General features: G+C 41.7%; 1 protein-coding gene across 4 annotated transcripts in view; it reads right to left on the bottom strand.

Moving 5' to 3' along the window:
* Nucleotides 1-452: 452 nt before the first annotated feature.
* NFKBIZ (NFKB inhibitor zeta) overlaps nucleotides 453-25,221 on the bottom strand; it is a 30,229-nt gene continuing 5,460 nt past the window's right edge. For 2 of the 4 annotated variants that reach the window (XM_032406454.1, XM_032406455.1), the window contains exons 3-12: nucleotides 8,447-8,586; nucleotides 7,904-7,934; nucleotides 7,682-7,785; nucleotides 6,799-7,583; nucleotides 6,001-6,106; nucleotides 5,473-5,619; nucleotides 5,219-5,282; nucleotides 4,502-4,671; nucleotides 3,516-3,626; nucleotides 1,941-3,387 (exon numbers count right to left, since the gene is read on the bottom strand). In XM_032406454.1, the coding sequence (XP_032262345.1) occupies nucleotides 3,130-3,387; nucleotides 3,516-3,626; nucleotides 4,502-4,671; nucleotides 5,219-5,282; nucleotides 5,473-5,619; nucleotides 6,001-6,106; nucleotides 6,799-7,583; nucleotides 7,682-7,785; nucleotides 7,904-7,934; nucleotides 8,447-8,575 (1,905 nt within the window). In that variant the 5' untranslated portion in view covers nucleotides 8,576-8,586 and the 3' untranslated portion in view covers nucleotides 1,941-3,129. Of the gene's footprint in view, nucleotides 1,206-1,940; nucleotides 3,388-3,515; nucleotides 3,627-4,501; nucleotides 4,672-5,218; nucleotides 5,283-5,472; nucleotides 5,620-6,000; nucleotides 6,107-6,798; nucleotides 7,584-7,681; nucleotides 7,786-7,903; nucleotides 7,935-8,446; nucleotides 8,587-10,816; nucleotides 11,253-25,221 lie in introns of those variants that run through there. The other 2 variants (XM_032406453.1, XM_032406452.1) reach the window with 2 other exon arrangements.

Below are 25,221 nucleotides of genomic sequence, written 5' to 3'. Positions count from 1 at the left end.
CATTCTTTGACAATAGAAAACCAGTAACACATGTTTCAGTATTGACTTTTTAATGTTCCTATAAAGTAAAACGAAATTCCAACAAGTACATTATAAATTCTAGAAAGTGAGCCACAAAGAGGTGTTCTCTTTAAGAGCATGCAATTCCTTACAAATAGTGTGTCTCATCTCCATGCATGAGTAAAAGCATATTTACAATTCAAACAGAGCTCTGTCAGCTACTAAGGGAACGACTCTCAATCTACTCCATCCACAGAGATGGTAGATGCGTGATTACACAGCTCTTCTGAATGTGTATCATTTTCTTTTTTTTTTTAATGTTTATTTATTCATGAGAGTCAGAGAGAGAGAGAGAGGCAGAGGCAGAGGCAGAGGGAGAAGCAGGCTCCCCACCTAGCAGGGAGCCCGATGCGGGACTCGATCCCAGGACCCCGGGATCATGACCTGAGCCGAAGGCAGACGCTTAACTATCTGAGCCACCCAGGCGCCCCTGTATCATTTTCTTAAATAGTGACAATTCACTTGTTCTTTTCTATTTTATCAATTTACATTTCAAATGTGGCCACGTCAATGACCAAATATGTACAAATACTTTAAAAGACAAAACAACAACTATATACAATTTGCAAAAATCAAATTTTAACCCTGGTACATTTCATCTAGTCCAACGCCTAGACACTTTCCAACACCAATAACAACGATCAGGTACTTCATTGGGCCAAATGAAGCCTCAAGACTACATCCAGATTTATGTTTTCCTTTCATATGCTTTCATTTTTCTTTAAAAAATGTTTATAGTTTACCTGCTCTTAAACTGACAATGGCTACACGAGCAATGCCTTATGCCACAAATCAAAGCCTTGCCCTACCCAAAAGCTACTGTTAATTGAAGTCAATTTTACCATTCAAGATTAAATTCAGGTGTGTTGATCCCAGATAACTGGGTATGAAATATTAAAATCTGCCAAGAGGAATTAGATATTTTTCTTCTTTTTATTTAATATAACCCACTATATAATAGTGAACTAAATATGTTTGTTTCATAGAAACAACTTACATTTGCCAATACGGGGCAAATGGTCTATGTACAGATACATTAGGACTGCCTAACTGACAGTGAGTGTTGCCGACCAGGCTCCAAGTCAATGGAGCTAATATGGTGGAGCTCTCTGCTGAATGGACTTTCCCTTCAGGATACGTCGGATCTGGAAGAAAAATAAATAGGATTTGTGAGGTTTACTTTTTATGATCAAAGTACCATATTTCCTTTAGAGTTTCATTCCTTTTTTATATACTCTACACACTCCTGTCGACTTGTAAGTAAATATATGAAGGTATGCAACAATACATTTCAAGATTTTAAGGTAACTTAAAAAATACTACTATAACTCCTTTCAAGCTTATTACAGATCTCCTATAATGATTCTAGAGTGCAAGAAAGTAAAGCATCTCCATTAAAAATTATCTACAGTTGAAAATCTCCAACAGCTTAAATAAGACCCATACAATCCTTTCCTAATCTCTACTCTTGCTATTTGTGAGAACATTGAATGTAAGGCAGTTATTACGGTATATTACAGTACCTCACCTATTCTGAAGTCGGGTCCAACTAACAAGAACCGAGAGCCCACTTCACACACACACAAGTTAATCTTTAATACTCTTCAAGTAAGAACAGCTTTCAGGATGTCCAATTAAAGCATCTGCACACAGGGGCGCCTGGGAGGCTCAGTCGGGTGAGCATCCGACTTTTGATTTCAGCTCAGGTCATGATCTCAGGGTCGTGAGATCAAGCCCCGCATCAGGCTTGGGATTCTCTCTCTCTCCCTCTCCTTCTGCCCCCCCCCCCCTCCCCCTGCTCACTCGTGTGCATGCACTCGCGCACTAAGTAAATAAATAAAATCTTTAAAAATAAATAAGTAAAGCATCTGTGCATAAATGTATGAGTCACAAGAGAGCTCCTTGGTTCCTTCAGGATCTAGTGATTCATTTTATACTATTATCTTTCTCCTGGCCCATAGCAGATTAAAAGCAACAAATGAGAAGAAAGAAGATTAGGGCAGGGGATGCCACTGTAGAGCTGCTAGGAGGGGAGACACAATGACCAGAGTCTGACCACAGAAGCAAAGGAAAAAACCCTCCCCCCAACACACAGACACAAAAACACAAAAGCAGAAAGAAGAGTAGTGACAAGAGAAGAGTGAAGAGTCAAGCGGCTCTCCATGCTCCGTAATCCCTGAGAACACCGCTGTATGACTGCACACCACAAAGAGTGAAGGAGAAGCAAACACTGGGCTTGGGCCTCTGCCATTTACTATTCGATGATGATTCCTATCTGTGCAACCGCTCAGGCTCCATTTTCTCAGCTGAACCTTTACACTGCAAAGTTTTGTAACATGAGAACTCTTTACAAATTATCAAGAGATTCACCTTAAGTTACAAAGAGCTCTACGTATAGGGATTCCTGTAACATTATGGTCCTACTGAGGGCTGTGAATCAAAGAAAAGGCTACATTGCGTTTCATATATTCTGTGATTATCAAAGTTTGCAATGACCTGCCATAGCCACAATCACCCTCATTTACCTCAGAGAAAGACTGCCATCAAAAAATATCTTACGTTCTGAAAAGATTCAGTTCTTGTTATCAAGAAAAGTTGAGCCATGTGAAACTATTCAATCTCCAGAGGTAATATATAACCATATGACGAGTGAAGCATAACTTTGTTTCAAGTCTTTCTGGGTTCTAAATTACATAACCAACCTTCCGTTTCCTATTTAGTAGCAGTTAGTAGATAGAAACAAGTGGAACAGGGAATGTTTACTGAGCACTCACCATGTCCCTGGGGCTATCCCGAACACTACAGAGACGGCCTCCGATTACACCCACAATCTGAAGACCCAGCACCTGTAAACCTAAGAGTCTCTCCCTTGATCTGCAGGAACCTGGGTGCTTCGTCTTGCATCAGCTTCAAACCTCAAACCATTCTGACTTTACTCTACACCCAACTTTGTGTTACAGAAGAAAAGACTGTCGGATCTTCGACCATTCTGGGTCCATGGATAACCCTCAAATTTCTTACTCTTCCTTTAGAAACAAAGCAATTGCCTGCACGGTTGCTACACAGACGTTACGAGACCCAGACAGTGAGAGAGCCCACCTCAAGAGCACCTGCTGGCCTCGGCCCTACACCGCCTCCTCTCCCTTCTGTAGCCCTCACCTGTTCTCCCACAGGGCCATCAGGAACCAAATGCACTGGCTGTTCATTCTCCAAGTTCCGAGTACTTGGGTCTGCTCCCTTCCTCATCAACAGTCGAACTGCATCCAACTGTGTCACCCGATACTGAAGGCTGGCAGCAACATGGAGGGCAGTGTTTCCATTGTAAGCCTACAGACAGAGATAAAATGGCACCTCTCAGAAAGGGAGATTTTCATGAAAGCAGCTCAAAAGCCTGAAGAAGTTATAATAAAGGTCATTCCAAGTCTAATGCAGTTGCGGAAGCTTTCTAGAAGTACCTTTGCATTCACAAAAGACAGGCAACTGGGCAGCTCCAAAAAAAGGCGAATGAGTTCCAGATTTGCTTCTTCCGCTGCCAAATGCAAGGCTGTGCGACCACTTTTACGATCCTTAACAAAGGCAAGAGAGGAAAACAATGAACATCCAGACACCACTTTTGGATATGCTTTTCACCCAGGCTCACAAACGTCTGACTCACTCTTGGAGACTCACTGTAAATGCGCGCATCTCCACAAAGTCTTTCTTCATCCCAGACTAAATGAACTGTCTTATTCCTCCAAAATTCCCCATCAATTTCCTATATACCTCCTATCACAGTCTGCTCTTATACACAGGGTGGCCACAAAATGTAGAGACATAAACAATACTATTTTACCATGTATTGCAATACAAGACAATAAAACATTTACTATGTATTCGCCTGCGTTTCCAGACTTGGTGGCCACCCTGTAGACACAATTAGCTGCATCTCTCACCTCTTCTGCTTGCCAAGGTCTGGGAAGTAGCTTATGGTTTAAGCATTCTTCCCCCAGAGCTCCCAACTCAGTGCCTTGTACATAAGAGATACTCAGTAAATAACCCTCAAATTTAAAGAGAATAAAATATTTTCCAGTTTAAAAAACAGCTTAAGTGCAGATCCCACAATGATGGAACAACCCTTACAAAAAAGCACTACTCTTATTATTAGTATATGAAAATAGAAGCCAAAATCACAATATCAATTTCAAGGATTTTCTCTTCCTTCCAAACAAAGATTAGTTTATTTCACAGCTCAATGATCTTTTGAATAACAATGCACAAATTAAAAGCCAATTAAGAAAGCTGATGATTTTAAAAGCTAAGCTTCTTAATTATCCATGCATTGCTACCTACTCCATTAATTTAAGGAGAGGAAAAAAAGTTTTCGTTTATACTTGGGAACGAGGTCTTTTGCTACAAACACTTTTCTTCCCTATCCCATCTCCAAACTCTTCTGAGAATTTACCTTGGCTTCCACTGCTGCTCCCATCTGAATCAGACATTTAATGGTGTCAACCAGACTCTTGTTCTTCAGTAGAAGCTCCTGAACTTCAGGTGAATGGGGCTGTTGATTTCTCTGAAGTTCATGCACCACAGCATTGTGGGCCACAACCGCACAGTGGAGGGGAGTCAGGCCTGAAAGAGTATAATAAAGCAGTGGTCAAGGGGCGCCTGGGTGGCTCAGTCGTTAAGCGTCTGCCTTCGGCTCAGGTCATGATCCCAGGGTCCTGGGATCGAGCCCCACATCGGGCTCCCTGCTCGGCCAGGAGCCTGCTTCTCCCTCTCCCACTCCCCCTGCTTGTGTTCCCTCTCTAGCTGCCTCTCTCTCTCTCTCTGTCAAATAAATAAATAAAATATTTAAAAAAAAAATAAAAAAATAAAAAATAAAAAAAATAAAGCAGTGGTCAAGCTTCCATCAGGCATTTAGTTGCTCCACAAGGACAGACCTTGAGGACAGTCTCTAACACGACCTACAGATGGGCCCCACAAGAACCAGTAAGGCCATCTGAACATTCCCTCCATTGGTGCTAGTGCTTACTTTATCTATAGTGCTAACTTTATCTATAGACTATTTTAGCTTTAATTACCTCCCTTCCTTCTTGGTATAAAACTTAATACCCTTAGAACTGATGGGTCCCACTCTCTAAATGGTTTTTCATCCAATAAAATTTCTGTTGCTTACCGTCATAGTTAGTCGCCTCAAGATCCAAAAACTGATTGCTCTTCACTGCTCCCTTCTGAATTGCCTGCAAAATTTAAAAAGATACACGTTAGCGAAAGACAAGTTACACAAATACTTATTTACTAGTAGTCCCAAGAAACGAGTAAGTCAACTCAAGATAGATTATTGCAACAGGCAACCTGCATCTGACTTCTAATATCCAAGCCCTATCTCTTTGGCCCTGTGATAGCAGAAGCTAGCTCACTGCCTCTTACCTGGAGCACCTGGGAGTGCCCTTTCTCAGCACAGACGTGCAGAGGGGTTCTTCCCCAGCAGTCGGTGGTGTTCACCTGGGCCCCAAGGTTCACCAGATCCTGCACAATGAGATGCTGATTGGCGGCCACTGCCACCTGAAAGGCACTCTGTGGACATTCAGAGAGAAAAAGGATTTTGTTGACATATGTAACACTACCCTAACACGGAATATGAACATAAACTAAGACTGAGGGGAAAACCCCACATAGAGAAAAGAAATCCTATTAGTAAGCAATAAAATACTGTAACACAAGGAAATGAAAATATGCTTAGGGTGTGGCTTTATTATACCCAGTTAGTCTTTGGTCAAATAACTACAAAGTTAACGTTAATAACTTCAAGGCTGATGGTGGCAAAGAGTCAACATCTCAAAGTTAATATTAACTAAACTCTTGGTCTGGAGCTTTAAAATGATTTACACATAAATATGAAACTGGTCATGGTCCTCTTTCCACATCTCTGTCAGTTCACTCTGACAAGATCCTCACCTGTCCATTGTGCTCTTTAATATCCAACATGTGAAGCGCATTCATTTTTCTTGCAAGGACATAGGAAAGTGCCCTTCTCCCTTGGGCAACAGCAATATGGAGGAACCTGGGAAATAAGGAGAGAAAGAGGTGAATTATCTCTGACTTCACTAACTTCATCTTTAAAAATTAAAAAATTCTCTAGCCCCTTTCTTGATATGCTGGTGCACTCAAATGAAATATTACAGACAATAATTTGTCTTTTCTGCTGGGTTGATAACACATTTGAGTCACAACAAGATATGTTAAGCTACCAGAAACAATAAGATGAATGACAAGCACCATGCTGATCACTTTAAATCTATTATTTTTAATATTCCTAAAAACCCTAAGAGGGAGTTCTTTTCATTTTACATGTCAAGAAACTCGGGCATAGAGAGGTTAAATAACTTGCCCATGACCACAAAGATGTCACGACAGATTAAGATTCAATCTACAAGTCAACTCACAGTTGATCAATGACCAACTAATCGTGATCTGTTTTTGCTCTACAGACTCAATCTACGCTGGTCTTTCAAAACCAAGTATTCAAAGAAGGCACGGACATTTTTATTAATTTAGAACAGGTAACCTGGTCAGACAGAAAAAATAAGGAAAACTCTTGAAATATTCACTTAATTGAACAGCAATTTCTACCTACACTAGTTGTCCTGATTAGCCACTTACTAAGGTCTAACTTGATATACCCCAGAGAAATTCTGTGCCCACTACATCTAAAAAGTGTGGTTTACCAAATCAGCTACAGAAAAGGATACTCACGTGTCACCATCTGTATCCTTTGAAAGAAACTGGTCTTGGGAGATATTTGCCAATTTGCTTTCTTCTTGCTCTACTTGCCACTGAAAAAATGACTTCCCTAACTGTGTGGTGTTCACTGGATTTCCGATGATGTTCGGGAATGGCAGTGAGGTGCTTAAAGGGGTGGAGCCTGCATCATGGCCCACCATAGCCTCACAGGCACTGGGCGGCATCATGTTGAAGTTCTGCAGCTGGGACTCATTTTGCTGCTGAACGTTGTGGGAGTTCTGAATGGGAACAGCAATATTCTCAGATTCCTGACTATTTAGAAAGGATGCAAAACTTTGATCTGGGCAGAACTGTGGTTCTTGGCCATCAAAGAGGTTTGGTTCATAGCTGGGGGACTGGGAAGTTCTGGAATAAGGACTGTATTCCAGAGCTGGGGTGTGGGTGTAGTGCTGTGGTGGTGGCGGGGGGCGCTGCAAGTTCTGGCTCTGGGGCGAATACTGGTACAGGGCCGCCTGATCCATCAGGTGTGCGGAGCTGCCGACTTGGAAGGGTTGGTACTTCTGCGGTGGAGAGAAGATCTGCCCTCTGTGGAAGTCCTGACACTGTTCTCGGGGGGAGTCCTGCGGGACCACCCCAGGGCTCATCCAGCTAACTTGGACAGTATTTAGGGAAACCGGGCTGCACTCATTCTTAATGTTGATTATGTTCTGAAGCAGATCGGCACTGCTGTCCTGTTTGGATTCACTGTGCTGAACATCTTCCATGCTCTCTGCAGGTGTTGGTGTTTGAGGCGGTGTCTGGAGAAGAAGAAAAAAGTAAGTTGCATGCGCTCTTTCAAAACTATTCCAGGAAAGATTTCCAAAGCGTATTCAGAGGAAAATAGTGAGGTACTTACCAAAAACTGGGTATGTAATAAAGCTGGCCTTTTGCAAGCTGGTCCATCAGACAACGAATCAGGTCCTTTCCTTTTCCCACTATATGGTACTGTGTTCTTCAATTCTATACCCCAGAAAGGAATATGGAATCTGTGATCACCTTATTTTCTAAATTTTACCCATAATCACACTACATTATTTTACTCTAAAGCCCCCATAATATGAATAGAAGGAATTCTTACCTGTGAATTGCTCTCTGTTCACACTTTGCGTCTATAAGGAAAAAAAGTTTCCAATTTAATGCATATCAAATGGTTTCCTATTTAATGAACATCAATAAAACAGACTTATCTCTACCATTCTTTACAGCTCAGCATAAATCTTTGATAGTTATCCTAGCAGTATTTATTTTCTGTCTTAACTTTTATTCTATCTTGCAACTTTCCCCGTGTTCACTTTCATCTTAGTTCAACTAGGTTAAGACAAAATATGTAAGGCCATTTGAGTTTTCCCTTTCTAGTCAAGCTCTTCCATTTCAATTGAACCCCATGAATTCCTTGCCTCCAACTTGCCTTCATTTATTCATTCCCTCGTTAGATTTCCTTTGTGCGCCTAGTACCGGGCTAAGTGATAGAAATACAACAGACAGAGACCAATATGCCCTCCATCCTATGACTTTGTCATGTGGTCTACAAAGACCTACTGGACCTAGGTCAGCAGAGAATAATAAATATCCTGACAGAATAACCTCCCTGCCCTGACCCAAAACAAAAACTAGGTGCCACCTTAAAATCATCCACAGCTTGGCCAGAAGCCTTCTGTTTATGACTTCGGATATGCAGGAGTAGTTCCTTCACCGAGTTCTTCACACGAACGCCTTGAAAGGGTCCTCTCTGCTGCCTTCCAACCCCCATATGGGGTTCGACTGTTCAAAAGAAAACAAAACATATCCCAGTTAAATCTCTTTACAGGCACAAATCTTGATAATCTCAAAAGCATAGCTCTCTAATGTATGAAGCCCCCAACCAACAGACTGCAAAGCCTTTCCAACTCACTCTGGTCAATGGTCAGCCCCCAGCCCTACTTAAGGATTCTTCATTTCCTAATACTTTTCTTCATCAGGCACCCTAAGAAAGCTCATAAAGCTGTGGTTTTGGGGGCCCCCAGAGCCAAGAGAAAAACCCAAATTAAGCCTCTTTGTCTTTCAGCCCTATCCATCCAAAAGACACTGTCACAGATTTTGCCACCCTCTCATAAATCTGTTAATTATTGACTTTTTAAAAAACCTTGAGGGAACAAGCAATAAATGATGAATTTTTAGGTTTTTCAACACAAAGGCTTTATGTCCACACAGAAATTTAAAGTCTATTAATTCCACTAACCTAAGAAAGCACAAAACAAACTTCCTCCAAAGATTTTAATGTGCTAAAGCCTAACAATCAATGATGTCTCAGATTTGTTTCTTATTATTTCCCTCCGTTCAGCTATGCCAAGAAAGCTGCTTAAATTCACTAAGCTTAAACACATTTTGACATACACACACATGATTTCCCCTCACCAATGGTTTTTGGAATTGCTCACTTAGGCTTTCTAAGTAGAAAGGAAATAATCTCATTTCAATTTAAATTTTAAAATACACTTTAAAATGTAGTCTATGTTTATAGCTTCTGACCGCTACTTCTGACCACTTCTGACCACTACTATGTCACAACCTCTTGGGATGAGCCGAACACAAAGTAAACACGCAGAAAGTCAGGAAATGAATAATTGAGACTCTCAGTTGAGAGTGGGGAAAAAAGTAAGAAGATGGGACAAGAAACAAAGCCTAATTTGAAGATACACAGATATAGATATATCATAAGCATATGAGAGGAAACAATTCTATGATGGAGTAAATTAAATGACCAGTTGATTTTATGTTTAAATTTAGGAAAATCTTGCCAGAAACTAATACAGCATTTCTCTGGAATGACAGCAGTTAATTCAACGTCACAGGGAGAAAAATTCAGTTTCAGAAATCCCCTATGTCTATGTGGTAAACCAAAGAACTAGCAAAACAGTTTCAGCCAGATGAAGACCAAATGTGAAAGAAAAGTTTCTAATACACACACAGTTTTTTGCATCTGCTACACATTTAACATACAGGGAACACCTTATAAAATCAAGGGACTTAAATTACTTTTTAAGTGAAAATGAAAAATCACTCTTTAAAATAAAAAACAACTGAACCAAAAGTGGCTAGCAGGAGGGAACACGTAAAAGATTCGTTCTTTAAAATCATGCTGATTAGACTTTCCAATATGTGAGATTATCTAGACGTTCTTTAGTCTACCCACAGTGCCAGTCCTGTTTTCTCTCAAGTTATGCAACTCGGCTTATTAAGAAAAGAAACTAACCAATTCATAGCAGAAGAAAGGAAACATTATGCCTTTCTTTAAGATTTGGTTTAACCATTCTAAATCATATAGAACACAGAACTTCCCGAAACTCAGAAACATCACAAACTAAAGACATAAATCGAGCTGGTTTTCCGTCCAGTTTCATCTTACATCTTGTTAATATCAGTTTCTTTCCTTTAACATAAAGTACTTTTATTTAATATTTCCACAAATACTTAGGAAAAAAATAAGTTGACCTTAAACACAGTATTCAAACTTCATTGGTGACAAGAAAGCTAAGCCTACATCAGATCCAAAAACTCGCCACAAGTATATGAATTATGCCTTAATAAAGCCTTCTTTTTTTTTTTTTTTAAGAAAAAAAGAAGAGTGAGAGAAAATCTAACGTGATTCAGCCCCAGCCCCAGAAGTCAGAGCTCTGCTCTCAGAGGCCCTTTGAGCTACCAGGCCAACTGGATGGCGCCCGGGTTTTACAGATGGTCAAAGGGCATCGAGTTATATCAAACGCCTAGCACAGAGCGTCACCCAGTAATCGCCTAATAAATAATGGCTAGTGTGATGAGATACCGCCGCTACGGAAGTCGCAGAGGCCACCTAACTTCTGGGCGAGGAACTTCGCACCTGGGCGGCGCGGACCTTCCCCTCCCGGCGTGTGGGCCGCCAGGAGACGCGGGAGACGCGGGAGCAGGGGTTGCGGGGGTGCCGGGGGTGCCGGGGGTGCTGGGACTGCCCCCGCCCAGGCCGGGGGGTGGGTACCTTGCAGCCGCTCCGCGCGCGCGCCGCCTCTCGGCCGGGACTCCACAGCCCCGCAGGAGGACACGGACGACGCGGAGGAGAAGTCGGAGGAGTCGGAGCCGGGCGAGCCGGGCGCCGAGGGCCCCGACGACGAGCAGATGGCGTCGCAGGCGCCCGGGGCCGCGGCCGGCGGCGATGCGCCGTAGAAATAGGCCAGGTTCAGCGGGCTGGTCATGAGGCCACCGTCGCCAGCCCTGTCCAGCAACCCCTCTCCTCCGCGGCTGTCGTCCAGCAGCTTGTCCACGATCATGCTCCCGGGCTGGGCGCTCGGGGACCCACACTCCTGCGCCACCGGCTCGCTGCGCGCGGCTGCCTCCCGGCTGTGGCTCTGGCGGACTCGCGGACCGAGCGGCGGGAGGATGGCGCGGGCACGGGCGCGGCCCGGGGCTGCCCGGCTATTTAACCGGGCTCCGGGGGCGGGGAAAAGGGACCGCCGCCTCGCCTGCCTCCCCCGAGCCCCGCCGGGCCATTGGCGGCGTCGGGGCCACCTCCCGGCCCCTCCTCCGGATGCGTCCCGTTTCCAGTAAAATGTACAGGATGAGGCAATGTGCCCTCCGCCCTCGCCCCGCCCGCCCGGCTCCGCCCCGACTGACCAGTTGTTTTCTCCCCCTTCACCTGGAAACCCCGACCGAGTGCCGCCTCCCGCCTCCCGGACCGCGACCCCCGTCGCCCCCCCCCCCCGGCCGCCCGGGCGGGAGAAGCCGGGCCAGGCGCGGGGGAAGAAGGCGCGCGGCATGGGGCTCTGGGCCTGCAAGGGAGACGGGGAGGCGGGAAGGCAGCACTGGGAACAGGTCGGCCTGGTTCCCGGGCAGTGGGAAGTCCTGGAAGCTGCGCGTTCCGCACTCCTCCGCCCGCCCTGGCGCGGCGAGCTTCCCGCCAGCTCCATTTAAGGCGTCTCTGGAAAGTTCCTAAGGGCCTGTCTTCTCCAGCGCCTCAGAGCGGCTTTGTCCTCTTAACTTAGCTTTTGCCAACGTACCTTTTGGCAGGGTCCCAAACTGAGAAAGATGTTAAAGCCATTTTTCTGTCCTCAAATTGTAATCCGACAACTAAATATTTTTTGGCACAGCCGGGGGAATAAAAAACAGTGCCTTAAAAAAAAAACAAAAAAAAACAGTGCCCTACACCCCTGTATAGTTCAGTACTGGAACAAAGCCATCTTAGCAAAATGATGACTCTACATACATGTATATATCTGTATTTATATACATATATATTTTTTTCTTTCTGCATAATTTTACATTTTATCTGATAAACAGGAATTTCAATCTTTCCTATCGTAAGTACTTTTTTTAAAGATTTTATTCATTTGAGAGAGAGTGAGCAAGGGAGAGAGAGCACCAGTGGGGGGAGGAACAGGGAGAGGGAGAGGTAGACTCCCTGCTGAGCAGGGAGCCCGCAGCGGGGTTCCATCCAGGAACCCCAGCCGAAGGCAGACACCCAAATGACTGAGTCACCCACACACCCCTCCTAAGTACTTTTTAATGGATTTACACAATTCTTTATTGAAGTCCTAAATCTTGTTAAAACCATGGCTAGGAGTTTGCAGGAGAAAAAGATGATTATATGTCCCTCCTTTCAAGTATCTTGTAGAAATGATAAGGTAAGCACACAAATGCTATATTAAAAGAAACTGATTATGATTAAACATCATGAAGGATACAAAGTCCAACGATGTCCTAAAAAGAAAGACAAAAAGTGGTGGAGGAAAAGAGGTCATGAGGAAAATCTTTGCAAAGGAGGTGTCATTCCCTAAAGGATGGGTGGGATTTCAACCAAAATTATTTAGAGGAAGAAGAACAGCATGGGCAAAAAAATTAGGAAGAGTCAGATAAAAGCTTACTTTTAGGGTAGTCAAAGGAAAGATGATAACATAAATGTAGTAAGTCACTTGGTGCCTTTGGGTGGAGCACCTCCAGTGGCCGGCTGAGACGCTGGGTCTTTAATAAACACCGAGTGAACATGAAAGAATTTGGGACAGGCAAAATTAACCTGCAAGCAGCTTTGATGGGGTAAGACTGCGGGGCCCAGAGGCCATTAGGAATCACTGCAATAGTCCAGGAGAGAACTGACCTGACCCTGGTACAGAGGCAATGAGGAAGAGAAAGTAAATGGAAAGAAGAGGCTGGACAGCATTGCTAAGACAGAATCCACAGGTCTGGACCTGTTGGATGTAGGCAGCAATGAGAGGGTCACCGGTCAGGATATGACGGGGGGCTGGATGACCAGGTGAACAGGGATGTCAGCTTCAGATCACAAGCAAATCAGCAGAAGCAAAATATTAGGGTTCCAGGAGGGAAGGAAGGAGACAGGAACACAATGCGCTTAAATTGTTACTCGGTATTAATAGGTGATAGAAGACCCTGCTGGGAGTTCCAAAGTAAATATTTACTTCTTTCTCAAAACTATTGTATTGCCCCCAAACTTCTTGTTGTCTTTCCCTTCTCCCAGTTTTTGGATTTTGGTAACTTTAAAAGAATAAAAAGGAAACAACTCCTTTGTATCCGCAGGAAATACAAGACTCCAGGAATTGTAGTTCTTCAGAAACCAAAATCACTTAAAGGATGCTCCAAATGAGATGTTGGGCTTTCTCAATAAAATCTATTTGGATATTTTTTTTCTCCCCACTAACATTTTAGGTATAATAAAGGCCTTAAATGTCTATTCAAACAAATTCATGCACAAATATTTTTTACAAAATTAATTCTCCCCCCAAAATTATTTCTGGTTTCACTTGGTATATAAAAATCCAAGCTCAAAATCGTAGCCTCTGGAGAACTCATAAATAAATATGGTCAGTGAAAGACTAATGTTTCAGAATAAACTTTCAAAGTTTTCTATGAAATGTCAAAGCAATCATATTGTTTGAGAAGACCACAAGCCCCAATGCCCAGAAGCCCTCCCGCATACAGTCAAGAATGCTTATTTGTTAACATCACTACAAAAAGAAAATCTAAATATTCTTTGCTTTATTTACATTTTGAAATATAAACTCATTTTGGTCTATAAGGTTGAATGATATAACACTACCATTGTTCTAATCAAATATGATAGAACATTCACTCTCAGAGAGAGAGCTACCATGTTATGAGGACTCTGGAAAAGTCTACTGAGGCAAACGGCCAGCACCCACTGGACAGCTATGTGAGAGAGCCATTCTGAAAGCAGACCTCTACCGTGTCAGGCTTTCAGATGTCTGCACTGACCAACATCTTGACTGTAGCCTTAAGAACAACCTTGAGCCAGAATTCCCCCAAGCCACTTCTAGATTCCTGACGACAGAAACTATATTTAAAAAATGAACCCTTAAGAATTTGCCCAAGGTCACACTGCTCATCACTGGGTGAAGAGATTAAAATCCTCATCTGTCTGACTCTAGAGCCTGATCTTTTGCTTTAAAATGGAGATCAGAAGACTCATTTCCTCAAGGCTCAGCTACTCCATCTACATATAAAGATAAGAAAAAATATGAAAATGACATATCAGAGAGATCCCTGACTCATGGAAGGAGAAATCTGCTCCAAAACAACTGGAAGAAACTGTAAATAAGAAATAAAATATGATGATGGCTACCTTTCCCTTGGCTTTATGGATGTTAACAATTTAACTTATTGTATCTTATACGATAAAACATTTCTGAATCCTAGAGTGCCAGTTAAGTTGTAACACCATTTTGAGGCCAATCATTCAAAGTTTTAAAAAAGGCTCTGATTTTTTTAATGTAGATGTAATAAAATTTTCAAAAGCCAGAAATTATTTGGTACAGCCTTTCAAACTGGAGATGAAAAAAGCCAGTGAAATATCTTACGGGGTAAGTTATTGTACTGCATTGGCTGAAGAAATGAACATCATAGGTTAGAGATTAATGAAGCCTGGGAGAATTTATTTTGCTAAATGCCTTCTAGATGAAAACACAGCAAAAGAAATTATGGCCCTGCCCTTTCCAATAATATAGCAACTCATCAAATTAAGACTCGACTGCACACATGAAAGCTGATCTTGTCTGCAGGACTGAGCTTTTGCCTTAGAAATGGATAGATCTGGGTGCCTGGGTGGCTCAGTCGGTTGAGCGTCTACCTTCAGGTCAGGTCATGATCCCAGAGTCCTGGGATAGAGTCCGGCATTGGGCTGGGCTCCCTGCTCGGCGGGGGACCTGTTTCTCCCTCTCCCTCTGCCTGCCGCTCTGCCTACTGGTGCTCTCTCTCTATTTCTCTGTCAAATAAATAAATAAATAAATAATCTTTAAAAAAAAAAAAGATAGATAGATGGATAGATAAAAAAAAAAGATGGATAGATCTACAGACTGGACTTGCTATTTTGGTTGTATTCATCAGGTATTAGCACTGGCTAATCACCAAAGATCTTTTATATGAATGCTTGCAAACAAACATAAGAGGTGCTGAGACATTCAAAGTGTACAATAATCTTCTTGAATCTCATCATTTATCCTGGAAATGTCAATTGTATTGACATTTGCACTGACGGTACAAAAGCAATGGTGGGTAAACTGCGGGTGCCTTACAACAAATCGGGTCAGTGGCAACAAAATGATATAGTAGTCATTGTATTCATCACCACCACCCACTAGCAGGAAAGAAAAGAAAAGAAAAAAGCCAGTTTCACTTGAGAAAATCCTAGACGAAACGGTAACAGTTATTAATTTTATTAAATATTGACCCTTGAAATATACATATTTTTAATATTCTATGATGATTGTCTGGAAAAGCACTTGGTCCATTAGATTGAATGAATTAAATGATAAAACACTGCCATTTGTTCTACTCCAATCCCATTTGAGTTGTGAGTTGAACTAGTCACGATTTTTCATGGAACACCAATTTACTTCACTGACAAATTGTGGTTATTCTGACTTGAATGTTTGTCAGTTTTTTGTTTTTTTTTTTTTAATGAACAAAGTAAGCCTGTCACGTCAAGAAAAAACTGACAGTATTTATTGTCAATAATAAAATCCAATCCTTCAAATGAAAATTCTAATTTGGGAACTTTCTGCCTGACACCCTGAGCTTGATACCTTTCCAGTATCTTTTTTTATTTTATTTATTTTTTAAGATTTTATTTATTTGAGAGAAAGAGCATGAACAGGAGTTGGGGCAGAGGGAGAGGGAGAAGCAGATTCCCCACTGAGCAGGGAGCCTGACCTGTGGCTCAATCCCAGGACCCTGAGATCATGACCTGAGCCGAAGGCAGACACAACCGAGCCAGCCGGGCACCCCTTTAAGATTTTATTTTTTTAGGTAATTTCTACACACAATGTGGAGCTTGAATTTACAACCCGGAGATTGAGTTGCATGCTCCACCGACTGAGCCAGCCAGGTGCCCCCATACCTTCCCAGTATTTGAGGATGTTTTTGATGAGGTCAGTGGTAATATGTTATTAACAAATGCGATTTGTTTTTCATATGATATAGTGAAGTGTGGTACTATTTGGAAAAATTACATAACTCAATATTTTCCAGATATTTTCCAAATGAACAATGCAAGATGTTACAAAATCATACATGGGTAAAAGATCCATTCAAGGTGGGAGAGAGACCAAAGGATATTAATGTATTAAGAGTACAAAAAAGTTCACTGATATGGTTTCAGATTCCATATTGCATTTATCCTTTGTTGAACTACCATTTGGTATAATATTAAAGAATAGCCACAATTATCTGAAGACTATTAAAACATTTCTTCCTTTTCCAATTACATATCTGTATGAGGCCAGATCTTCTTCATAGATTTCAACCAAAAATAATATATTACAACAAATTAAATGCAGAAACAGGTATAAGAATCTATCTTCTCTAAAGTGAGACATTAAGAGACTTGCAAAAATGTAAAACAATACTGCTCTTCTAATTTTTTTTATTTTTTTACATTTGCTACTGAAGTATAATTGACATACAATGTTACATTAGTTTCAGATGTACAACATATTGATCCAACAATTCTATACATTACACAATACTCTCCACGATAAGTATAGTCACTGTCACCATACATTATTTAATATTATTGACTGTATTCCTTATGCTGTACTTTTCATCCGTGCCTTATTTTATAACTGGAAGCTTGTACCTCTTAATTCCCTTTATCTATTTTGCCCATCCCCCTACTTGCCCTCCCCCACCCCATCAACCACCAGTTTGTTCTCTGTATTTAAGGGTCTGGTTTTTTTTGTTTGTTTGTTTATTCATTTGTTTTGTTTTTTAGATTCCACATATAAGTGAAGTCATATGCTATTTGTCTTTCTCTGTCTAATTTATTCCACTTAGCATAATATCCTCTAGTTCTATCAATGTTGTTGCAAATGGCAAGATTTCATTCTTTTTGGTGGCCAAGTAATATTCCAATACACACACACACGCGCGCACGTGCACACACACACACACACACACACACACACACACCATTCTCTTTATCCATTTACCCATAGATGGACACTTGGGCTGCCTCCATTTGTTGGCTATTGTAAATCATGCTGCAATAAATGCATATATCTTTTTGAATTAGTGTTTTCATATTCTTTAGGTAAATACTCAGTAGTGGAATTACTGAATCAGATGATATTCTTATTTTAATATTTTGAGGAAACCTCCATACCGTTTTCCACAGTGGCTGCACTAATTTACATTCCCACCAACAGTACAGGAGGGTCCCTTTACTCTACATCCTTGCCAACACTTGTTATTTCTTGTCTTTTTGATACTGGCCATTCTGCCCAGGGTGAGGTGATACCTAATTGTGGTTTTCATGTGCATATCCCTGATGATGAGTGAGGCTGAGCATCTTTCCTTATGTCTCCTAGTCATCTGTATGTCTTCTTTGGAAAAACGTCTATTCAGGTCCTCTGCCCATTTTTTTTAATTGGATTTTTTGTATTTCCAATGTTGAGTTGTGTAAGTTTCTTTATATATTTTGGATATTAACTCCTTATGGGATATATGATTTGCAAATATCTTCTCCCATTCACTAGGTTGCCTTTTTGTTTTGTGGATGGTTTTCTTTGCTGTGCAAAAGCTTTTTATTTTGGAGTAGTCCCAACTGTTTATTTTTGCTTCTGTTTCCCTTGTCACAGGAGATATATCCATAAATATGTTGCTATGGCCTATGTCCAAGAGATTACTACCTATGTTTTAGGAGTTTTATGGTTTTCGGTCTCACATTTAGGTCTTTAATCCATTTTGAGTTTTTTGTATGGTGTAAGCAAGTGGTCCGATTTCATCCTTTTGCATGTAGTTGTCCAGTTTTCCCAATACACACCATTTATTGAAAGACTGTCTTTTCCCCATTGCATACTCTGGCTTCCTTTGTCATAGATTAACTGACCATATAGGCCTGGGTGTATTTCTGGGCTCTCTATTCTATTTCATTGATCTTTGTGTCTGTTTTTGTGCCAGTACCATACTGTTTTGATTACTATAGCTTTGTAGTATATCTTGAAATCTAGGATTGTGATAACCTCCAGTTTTGTTCTTCTTTCTCAAGATTGCTTTAGCTATTTGAGCCACCAATTTTTTTCTGGTTTAGAAAATACAGTTTTTAAAGTAGATAAGTAAACATTTTTTAAAATTGTATTGATAGAATGTAGGCAGTATCATATGATTCAAACTAAAGTTCCAGATTGTGTTAATAATTGTTGGACACCTGGTTCTGGAACCTTCCTCTCCTCTCCATTTCTATTTAAACCACCCAAGACAGGCATTCATCTTTCACCTGAGCCAAATGATTACCCACCAACCTTGCCCACTTAAAATCTACCCCCAGACTGCCATGAGCATGCCCTACCTATGACCAAATCTAAGAATTCCCCTACCCTATTTATGGATCCTTCAATGGCTCCCTATCATCTTTAGCATCAAGTTCAGTCTTCTTAGAATGGCAAGTGTCCAAGCCCTGCCTTCCTCACAAGCTTCACCTTCCTCATTAGCTGCAGTAATACCAAACTGAACAGAGTTTCCCACAGCTCTGAGACTTCACTTCTGCTTTTCGCTGTATGTGAAATGTTCTCCCCTTCCTCACCTCCCATCCACCACCCCTGGAGCCTTCCCTGACCCTCCTCCTCCCCACCCTCACTCTCACCCTCAGTCTGGCTTAATGGCCCCTTTTCTGTGTTCCCACAAAGACCTTCATCATAGCTCTCAAGCTGTGTTGAAATTACCCATCTAGGAGTCTGTCTCCTCTACTCCACCTTAAGCCCCCAGCCCATATATCCCTTGTAAGTAGCCAACCACCTGTTACTTAGTACCCATTTAATTGAATGGTGCATTTTTAAGTAGTTGCACTTTAAATAGTTATATAAGTGCCTACATAATATCTTGCCTTTTGTCTCTTAGTCCACAAAATCTAAAATATTTACTATTGGGCAAATTAGTTTGCCCAATATCCCGCTCATACTCTCTGAAAAAGAGAGGCTAGATTAAACAACAGTCTTCTGAAAAAGTTTGCCAACCCCCACTTTAAGCAACAGTGCTTAGAGGTGTTATAGTGTCATGGCTTTGAAACCTGCAGACTCAGCTCTAGCACTTACCAGCTGTGCAATCTTGTCCCTTAATCTCTGAGCCTCAGTTTACTGACTGGGTGGCTTAAACAACGAAGATTTATTTTCTCACAGTTCTGGAGGCTGGAAGTCCAGAAGTCCAGAAGATTAAAGTGCCAGCAGGGTTGGTTTCTCCTGAAGCCTTTCTCACCAGATCCATGTATCGCCTTTTCTTTCTTTTTTTTAAGATTTTATTTATTTATCTGACAGAGAGAGCACAAGCAGGGGAAGTAGCAGAGGGAGAGGGAGAAGCAGACTCTCTGCTGAGCAGGGAGCCCGATATGGGGCTTGATCCCAGGACCCTGAGATCATGACCTGAGCCGAAGGAAGATGCTGAACCAACTGAGCCACCCAGGTGCCCTCACCGTATAGCTTTTTCTATAGACAGTCATCTGTGGTGTCTCTTCCTCTTCTAATAGGGACACCAGTCAGATTGGATGAGAGTACATCCTAAGGGTCTCATTTTAACTTAATTACCTCTTTAAAAGCCCTGTATCCAAATACAGTCACATTCTAAGGTACTAGGGATTAGGGTTTCAACATATGAATTTGCGGGGGGCCCACAATTCAGTCCATAACAAATAGGTTTGATGTAGCTGGATTTTAGAGGTTCTGAAAACCAGGCATAGGACTTTAGTTATGATATGGGAGGTCATGGGGTCCAGTTGTGGTCGAGCAGGGAAAAACATGGATGTCATGGCTTTCCTAAACAAACTTCCAGGTGTTTTGTTGTTTTTTTTTTTTTAGATTTATTTATTTGAGAGAGAGCGCATAAGCTGGAGGGGCAGAGGGAGAGAAAGAGAGAATCTCAAGCAGACTCCATGCTGAGCATGGAGCCGGACGCGGGGCTCAATCTCACGACCCTATGATCACAACCTGAGCTAATGAGCCAAAACCAAGAGTCAGACACTTAATTGACTGTGCCACCCAGGCACCCCTCCAGCTGCTCTTAAATGTGACAGTAATGAGATTGAGGACCCGTGGGGTAGATGGAAGCATTTTGGACAAGGAACTATTAGGTCTTTTCTACAGTGGAATAAAGGTGCTGAAAGAGTCAAATCTTTAGGGGCGCCTGGGTGGCTCAAGTCGTTAAGCGTCTGCCTTCGGCTCAGGTCATGATCCCAGGGTCCTGGGATCGAGTCCCACATCGGGCTCCCTGCTCGGCGGGAAGCCTGCTTCTCCCTCTCCCACTCCCCCTGCTTGTGTTCCCTCTCTCGCTGTGTCTCTCTCTGTCAAATAAATAAATAAAATCTTTAAAAAAAAAAAGTCAAATCTTTAAGTCCTCTAGAGATTTCTAGAAAAAAAAATGAAGATAATCTTTTAGTGGGGGTGGAGGAGCAAAGGGAGAACATGGCAAGATTGGTTTTAGACCTCTTGATTATACACTTGGCAACATGGAATTAGAACTCAGAGAAAAGGTCAGAGCTGGAGATAGGGATCTGGACTCTGGGGCACCTGGGTGGCTCAGACAAGTTAAGCGTCTGCCTTCGGCTCAGGTCATGATCCCAGAGTCCTGGGATCGAGCCCCGCGTAGGGCTCCCTGCTCAGCAGGGAGTCTGCTTCTCCCTCTCCCTCCACTGCTCCCCCTGCTTGTGTTCTCTTGCTCTCTCTCTCTCCCAGTCAAATAAAATCTTTATATAAAAAAAAGGAATCTGGACTCTTTATACAGGTCAGAGTTGAATCTATGGGAGTGGGGAAGCTTGCTTAGAGTTTAAAAAACATAGGAGACAAAAACTCTCAGTTCTCAAATGGCTTTGCTGTCACCTAGGGTTTGGGAGATAGTTTTCCAAGACCTCTCTAGCTAAAGTAGCACCTCTGGCTCTCTCCCTTTGCTTTGCTTTGTTTGTCTTCATAGCACAGTATTACCACCTGGCATTATATTTATATAGCTATTTGGTTGTTGTCTGTCTTTTCCCAGGAGAATGTAAGCTCCATGAGGGCATAGACTGTCTTTGTTCAGTACTCTGGAAGAAGGTCCAGAACATTGTAGGTGCTCAGTAAATATTTACTGAGTTAACATATAAAAAGATTAATTTTTATGATCAATAGAATTTAATTTGATAATAGATTGCTGACTATTGTCTTTTTATCCTTTCTTAAAATAAAATTTTGTTCTTTAACAAATACCTTTGGATAAATGAACACATAGACACATATACTTGAGAATCTTGAAATATACAACCTAAAAACTTATTTTTGCTTCTGTTTGTGTTTTTCCTTAAGTTGTGCTTTCCCCAAATCAAGAGCACCTAATCCCTTCTCTGCAACAGTACTTACTTTTGAGAAAGTAAATGTGACTTTCTTTAAAAATCCAGGCATTTCAGCCATCTGGTTGCTCTTATCAGATAATCTGTCTGTACCTTTTTTTTTTTCTTTTTTAATTTTCATGGCAGGTTATTTGTGGTGTCGTTGGTTTCTATCAGGTCTCTTTTCCTTTTACTCACCATACCTGTACTTAAAGATACCTATATCCTTGTACCTGTGTGGGTGCCAACAGTCCATACAAACATACGCTTATCACTTTCTTTATAATTTTGTCCAGGAGGCCTGCTGGTTGTGCTATGATGTCTCATGAAGTACAGCTATAGGTAGTATAGGCATTTAAACCAAGTCCGCCCTCCTTCTTTTCTCTAAGGAATCATAATGAAAGAAAACTCTGAATTGTTTGTATTTCATACAGGTGAAGACTGTTGTTTAATCTAGCCTCTCTTTTTCAGAGAGTATGAGCGGTACAAATGGCACTAGAATTATGGGGTAAAGCAATTTAAAGCAATAGTTCTCAAACAGACAGGGAACTCCTCCTTACAGGACTATTCAGAAACACCGAGGAAATGTTTTCAAGAACCACACGACCCCAGTTTGAAGATAGTAGTGGCCAGAGAGCACCTTACTGATGGGAGCGTGCCACATCTCTCAGGTGTGCCGGGGGTAGTAAAGGGTTGAGAATCACTGGTCAGGCATTCTGAGAGTTAAAGTGAACAGAACACATGAAACTAAAAGATGACTGGTTTTTATTTATCCTCTACTCTTTATTGCAGGATTGTTTGTTTGTTTTTCTTTTCTTTCTTTCTTTTTTTTTTTTTTTTTTTTTGTTCCCCCAGACCCTTTTTGCTAGAATTTAATGGAACTTTTAAACTGTAAAGGAAAATATAGGCTGATGGGAAGTGGGTACTCTGCAGGGCAACAGGACAAGTCTGTAAAATCCAGAATGAAGTTAAGAGATGAAATTTGAGCATGCTTGTTAGAGAAACATGGAAAGATGTTAAAAGGAGAACCTGTTTACTAAACTTCATGGCCAATTTAGTGCATCTTTAGTAATTGTTTAAATCGTTTTCTGATTTACAAATTCTACCATTATGATTTTTTAAGTTTATTTATTTTTAAGTAATCTCTACACCCAACATAGGGCTCAAACTCACAACCCCGAGATCAAGTCTCCTGCCCTCCCAACTGAGCCAGCCAGGTGCCCCATACAATTATTTTTTTTTTTTTTAATACACTGGGCTCCTTCCTAACCAGTCTGCATAAATGTGAAAGTGCTCTGGAGGGAGAATGCTATAGAGACACAAGTTATAACTAGACAGGTTTTTGTCCAATATGCAATCTTTCCCTCCCAACCATATACACACAACTAGGTGGAGATTTACTCAGTGGTTACAATAATTATGGGGGGAGCGGGAAAGGAACTAAAACCTATTAAGTGTCTAGGATGTGTCTAATACTTCGCATATATTGTACATTATCTTGTGTGATTTCAGCCGTTTGATTTAGATACTAATGTCCCAGTTTATATGTGTCGGTGGTGTGGTGCCACGGCAGCCCTGGCAAACTAATGCACTATCCCATCATACTTCCATGTACTACTCAACATGCAGTCCTTATGAGTGATCCTGGAAAACAGCACACTAATTCTTGTCCCTAACTATTTGGGGGGGGGAGGGGCAGAGGGAGAGAGAGAATCTTAAGCAGGCTCCACACACGGTGGGGAGCCCGACACAGGGCTCGATCTCACAACCCTGAGATCACGACCTGATCCGAAATCAAGAGTTGGATAATTAACTGACTGAGCCACCCAGGTGCCCCTCTTGTCCCTAACTTTTATCCAAGCTAGAATTACTGCCTGAAAATCTTCATCCGTTGCTCAAAAGCATAGGGTTTTGAAGTCAGACAAACCTGGGTTCAAATCCCAGCTCCATTCACTTAACAATCATGTAGCTTTAATTAATTTCTCTAAGACTCTGTTTTCTCAACCATAAAATGGAAACATTAACTGCATTCAGTTAGCATGTATGTTAAATGAGGTAGTGTACATGATATGCATAGCACCACTCCCAGCACACAGTATACATTCAATGATGATAGTTATAATTATTATCCATTTTTCAAAGCTCCATTAATACTTGCTTGTTAAGCATTCTGGCCTCTTTGGACCACCAGCCAAACTTGAAGAGAATATAGAAGGGAATCATGGAGTCAAGTTTGGACTTGACTATAGAGTCTTGATGCCACTGAAAATGTTGGAGTTCATGTCATAACCCACGGGGAACCATTCAGGATTTTTGAACTGGGAAAAGCATGACCAAAGCCATGCTTAGGAAGGACGAAGCAGCAGCTGAATGTAGGTGATCATGACAGTCTACAGTAGTGACTGGTCCTAAAGGATGGAATGAGAGTGGTGCCTATGGGAATAGAAAGTGGGGAATTGTTTAGAAATATTTCAGACATATACTCTATGGGACTGGCAACAGACTGAACACAGAAAGATAGGAGAGAGCCAGAAGTAACTCCAACTCCTGAAAGACTGCTAGAGTGGTAGCACCATGAACAGAGACATGGAAGCCAGGGGAAGGAGAGCACGGGAGGCATCGAGTTTGATTTTAACCTCTACATTCCACTCCGTGTGCAGCTTCCACGGCCTCTCACCCCGTCTCTGCAGTCTGATCAGGGCAGTCTCCATGCCCTTCCCTTCCAGTAAAACTTCAAGAAGCCATTTCAAAATTAATTCACAGAGACATAAACAGAAATCTTTCCCAAAGGCTATTTGCGTTTTAAAAGAGGCCTCCCAAAATGAACAAAGGAGATGAAATCTGGATAACTGACAAACATACGTGAGGTATGAGATGGGGGGAGCATGTCCTTCAATATTATTATCACCATACATTTCCCTTCCTATTTGCTACAAGCACTTTGTTCTGGCTGCAATCTGGCACCATCCCTAGATTTTGACATTAGTGTTGTGTCTAAGAACCCTTTCTTATCTTAACGCTGGATGGTGTTCAATGCCACAGATAAACAAAACTGTTTTCATTGCCTGTTTAAAAGATACGAAGCGTTAGCACAGAGCAGCGAGACTGGGAAGCTCTGTGATATATCAGTGTCTGCCACCTTCAGATAGTTCCAGTTCATCTATCATGTTACTAGAGATGCCAAGTATAAATTCAGCAGTCTTGCCCAGTGATCATTTTTGGTTTCCTCCAACCCTTGTCTTCCCTAATTAAACCCCCCTCCTTTACCCTTTGCAAAGGTATGAAATAGAAACTTCTTACAGTCTTCAAAATAGGTTTTCACAGATTCAAAAATAATTAAAAATTCATTTTTTTCCACTCTGGGTTATTTGGATTTTTTTCCCCATTCTGTGTTCAACCAAAACTCATGGAGTGACCATGTGCTTACTCTGCAGAGGGAGAGGAGGAGGTGGACGAGAGGAAGAGGAGAGTGAAAACTGAAGTCACACAATTCCCATCCTCAAGGTGTTTTCAGTTCAGTTCATCTTCATTCACATCTGTGGATCACCTCTGTAGCTCTGATCCTTGAACCTCCCACA

The sequence above is a fragment of the Phoca vitulina genome, unplaced genomic scaffold, assembly GCF_004348235.1.
Source record: "Phoca vitulina isolate PV1807 unplaced genomic scaffold, GSC_HSeal_1.0 scaffold8, whole genome shotgun sequence".
NCBI lineage: Eukaryota > Metazoa > Chordata > Mammalia > Carnivora > Phocidae > Phoca > Phoca vitulina.
This window is presented reverse-complemented; position numbering and strand designations above follow the sequence as displayed.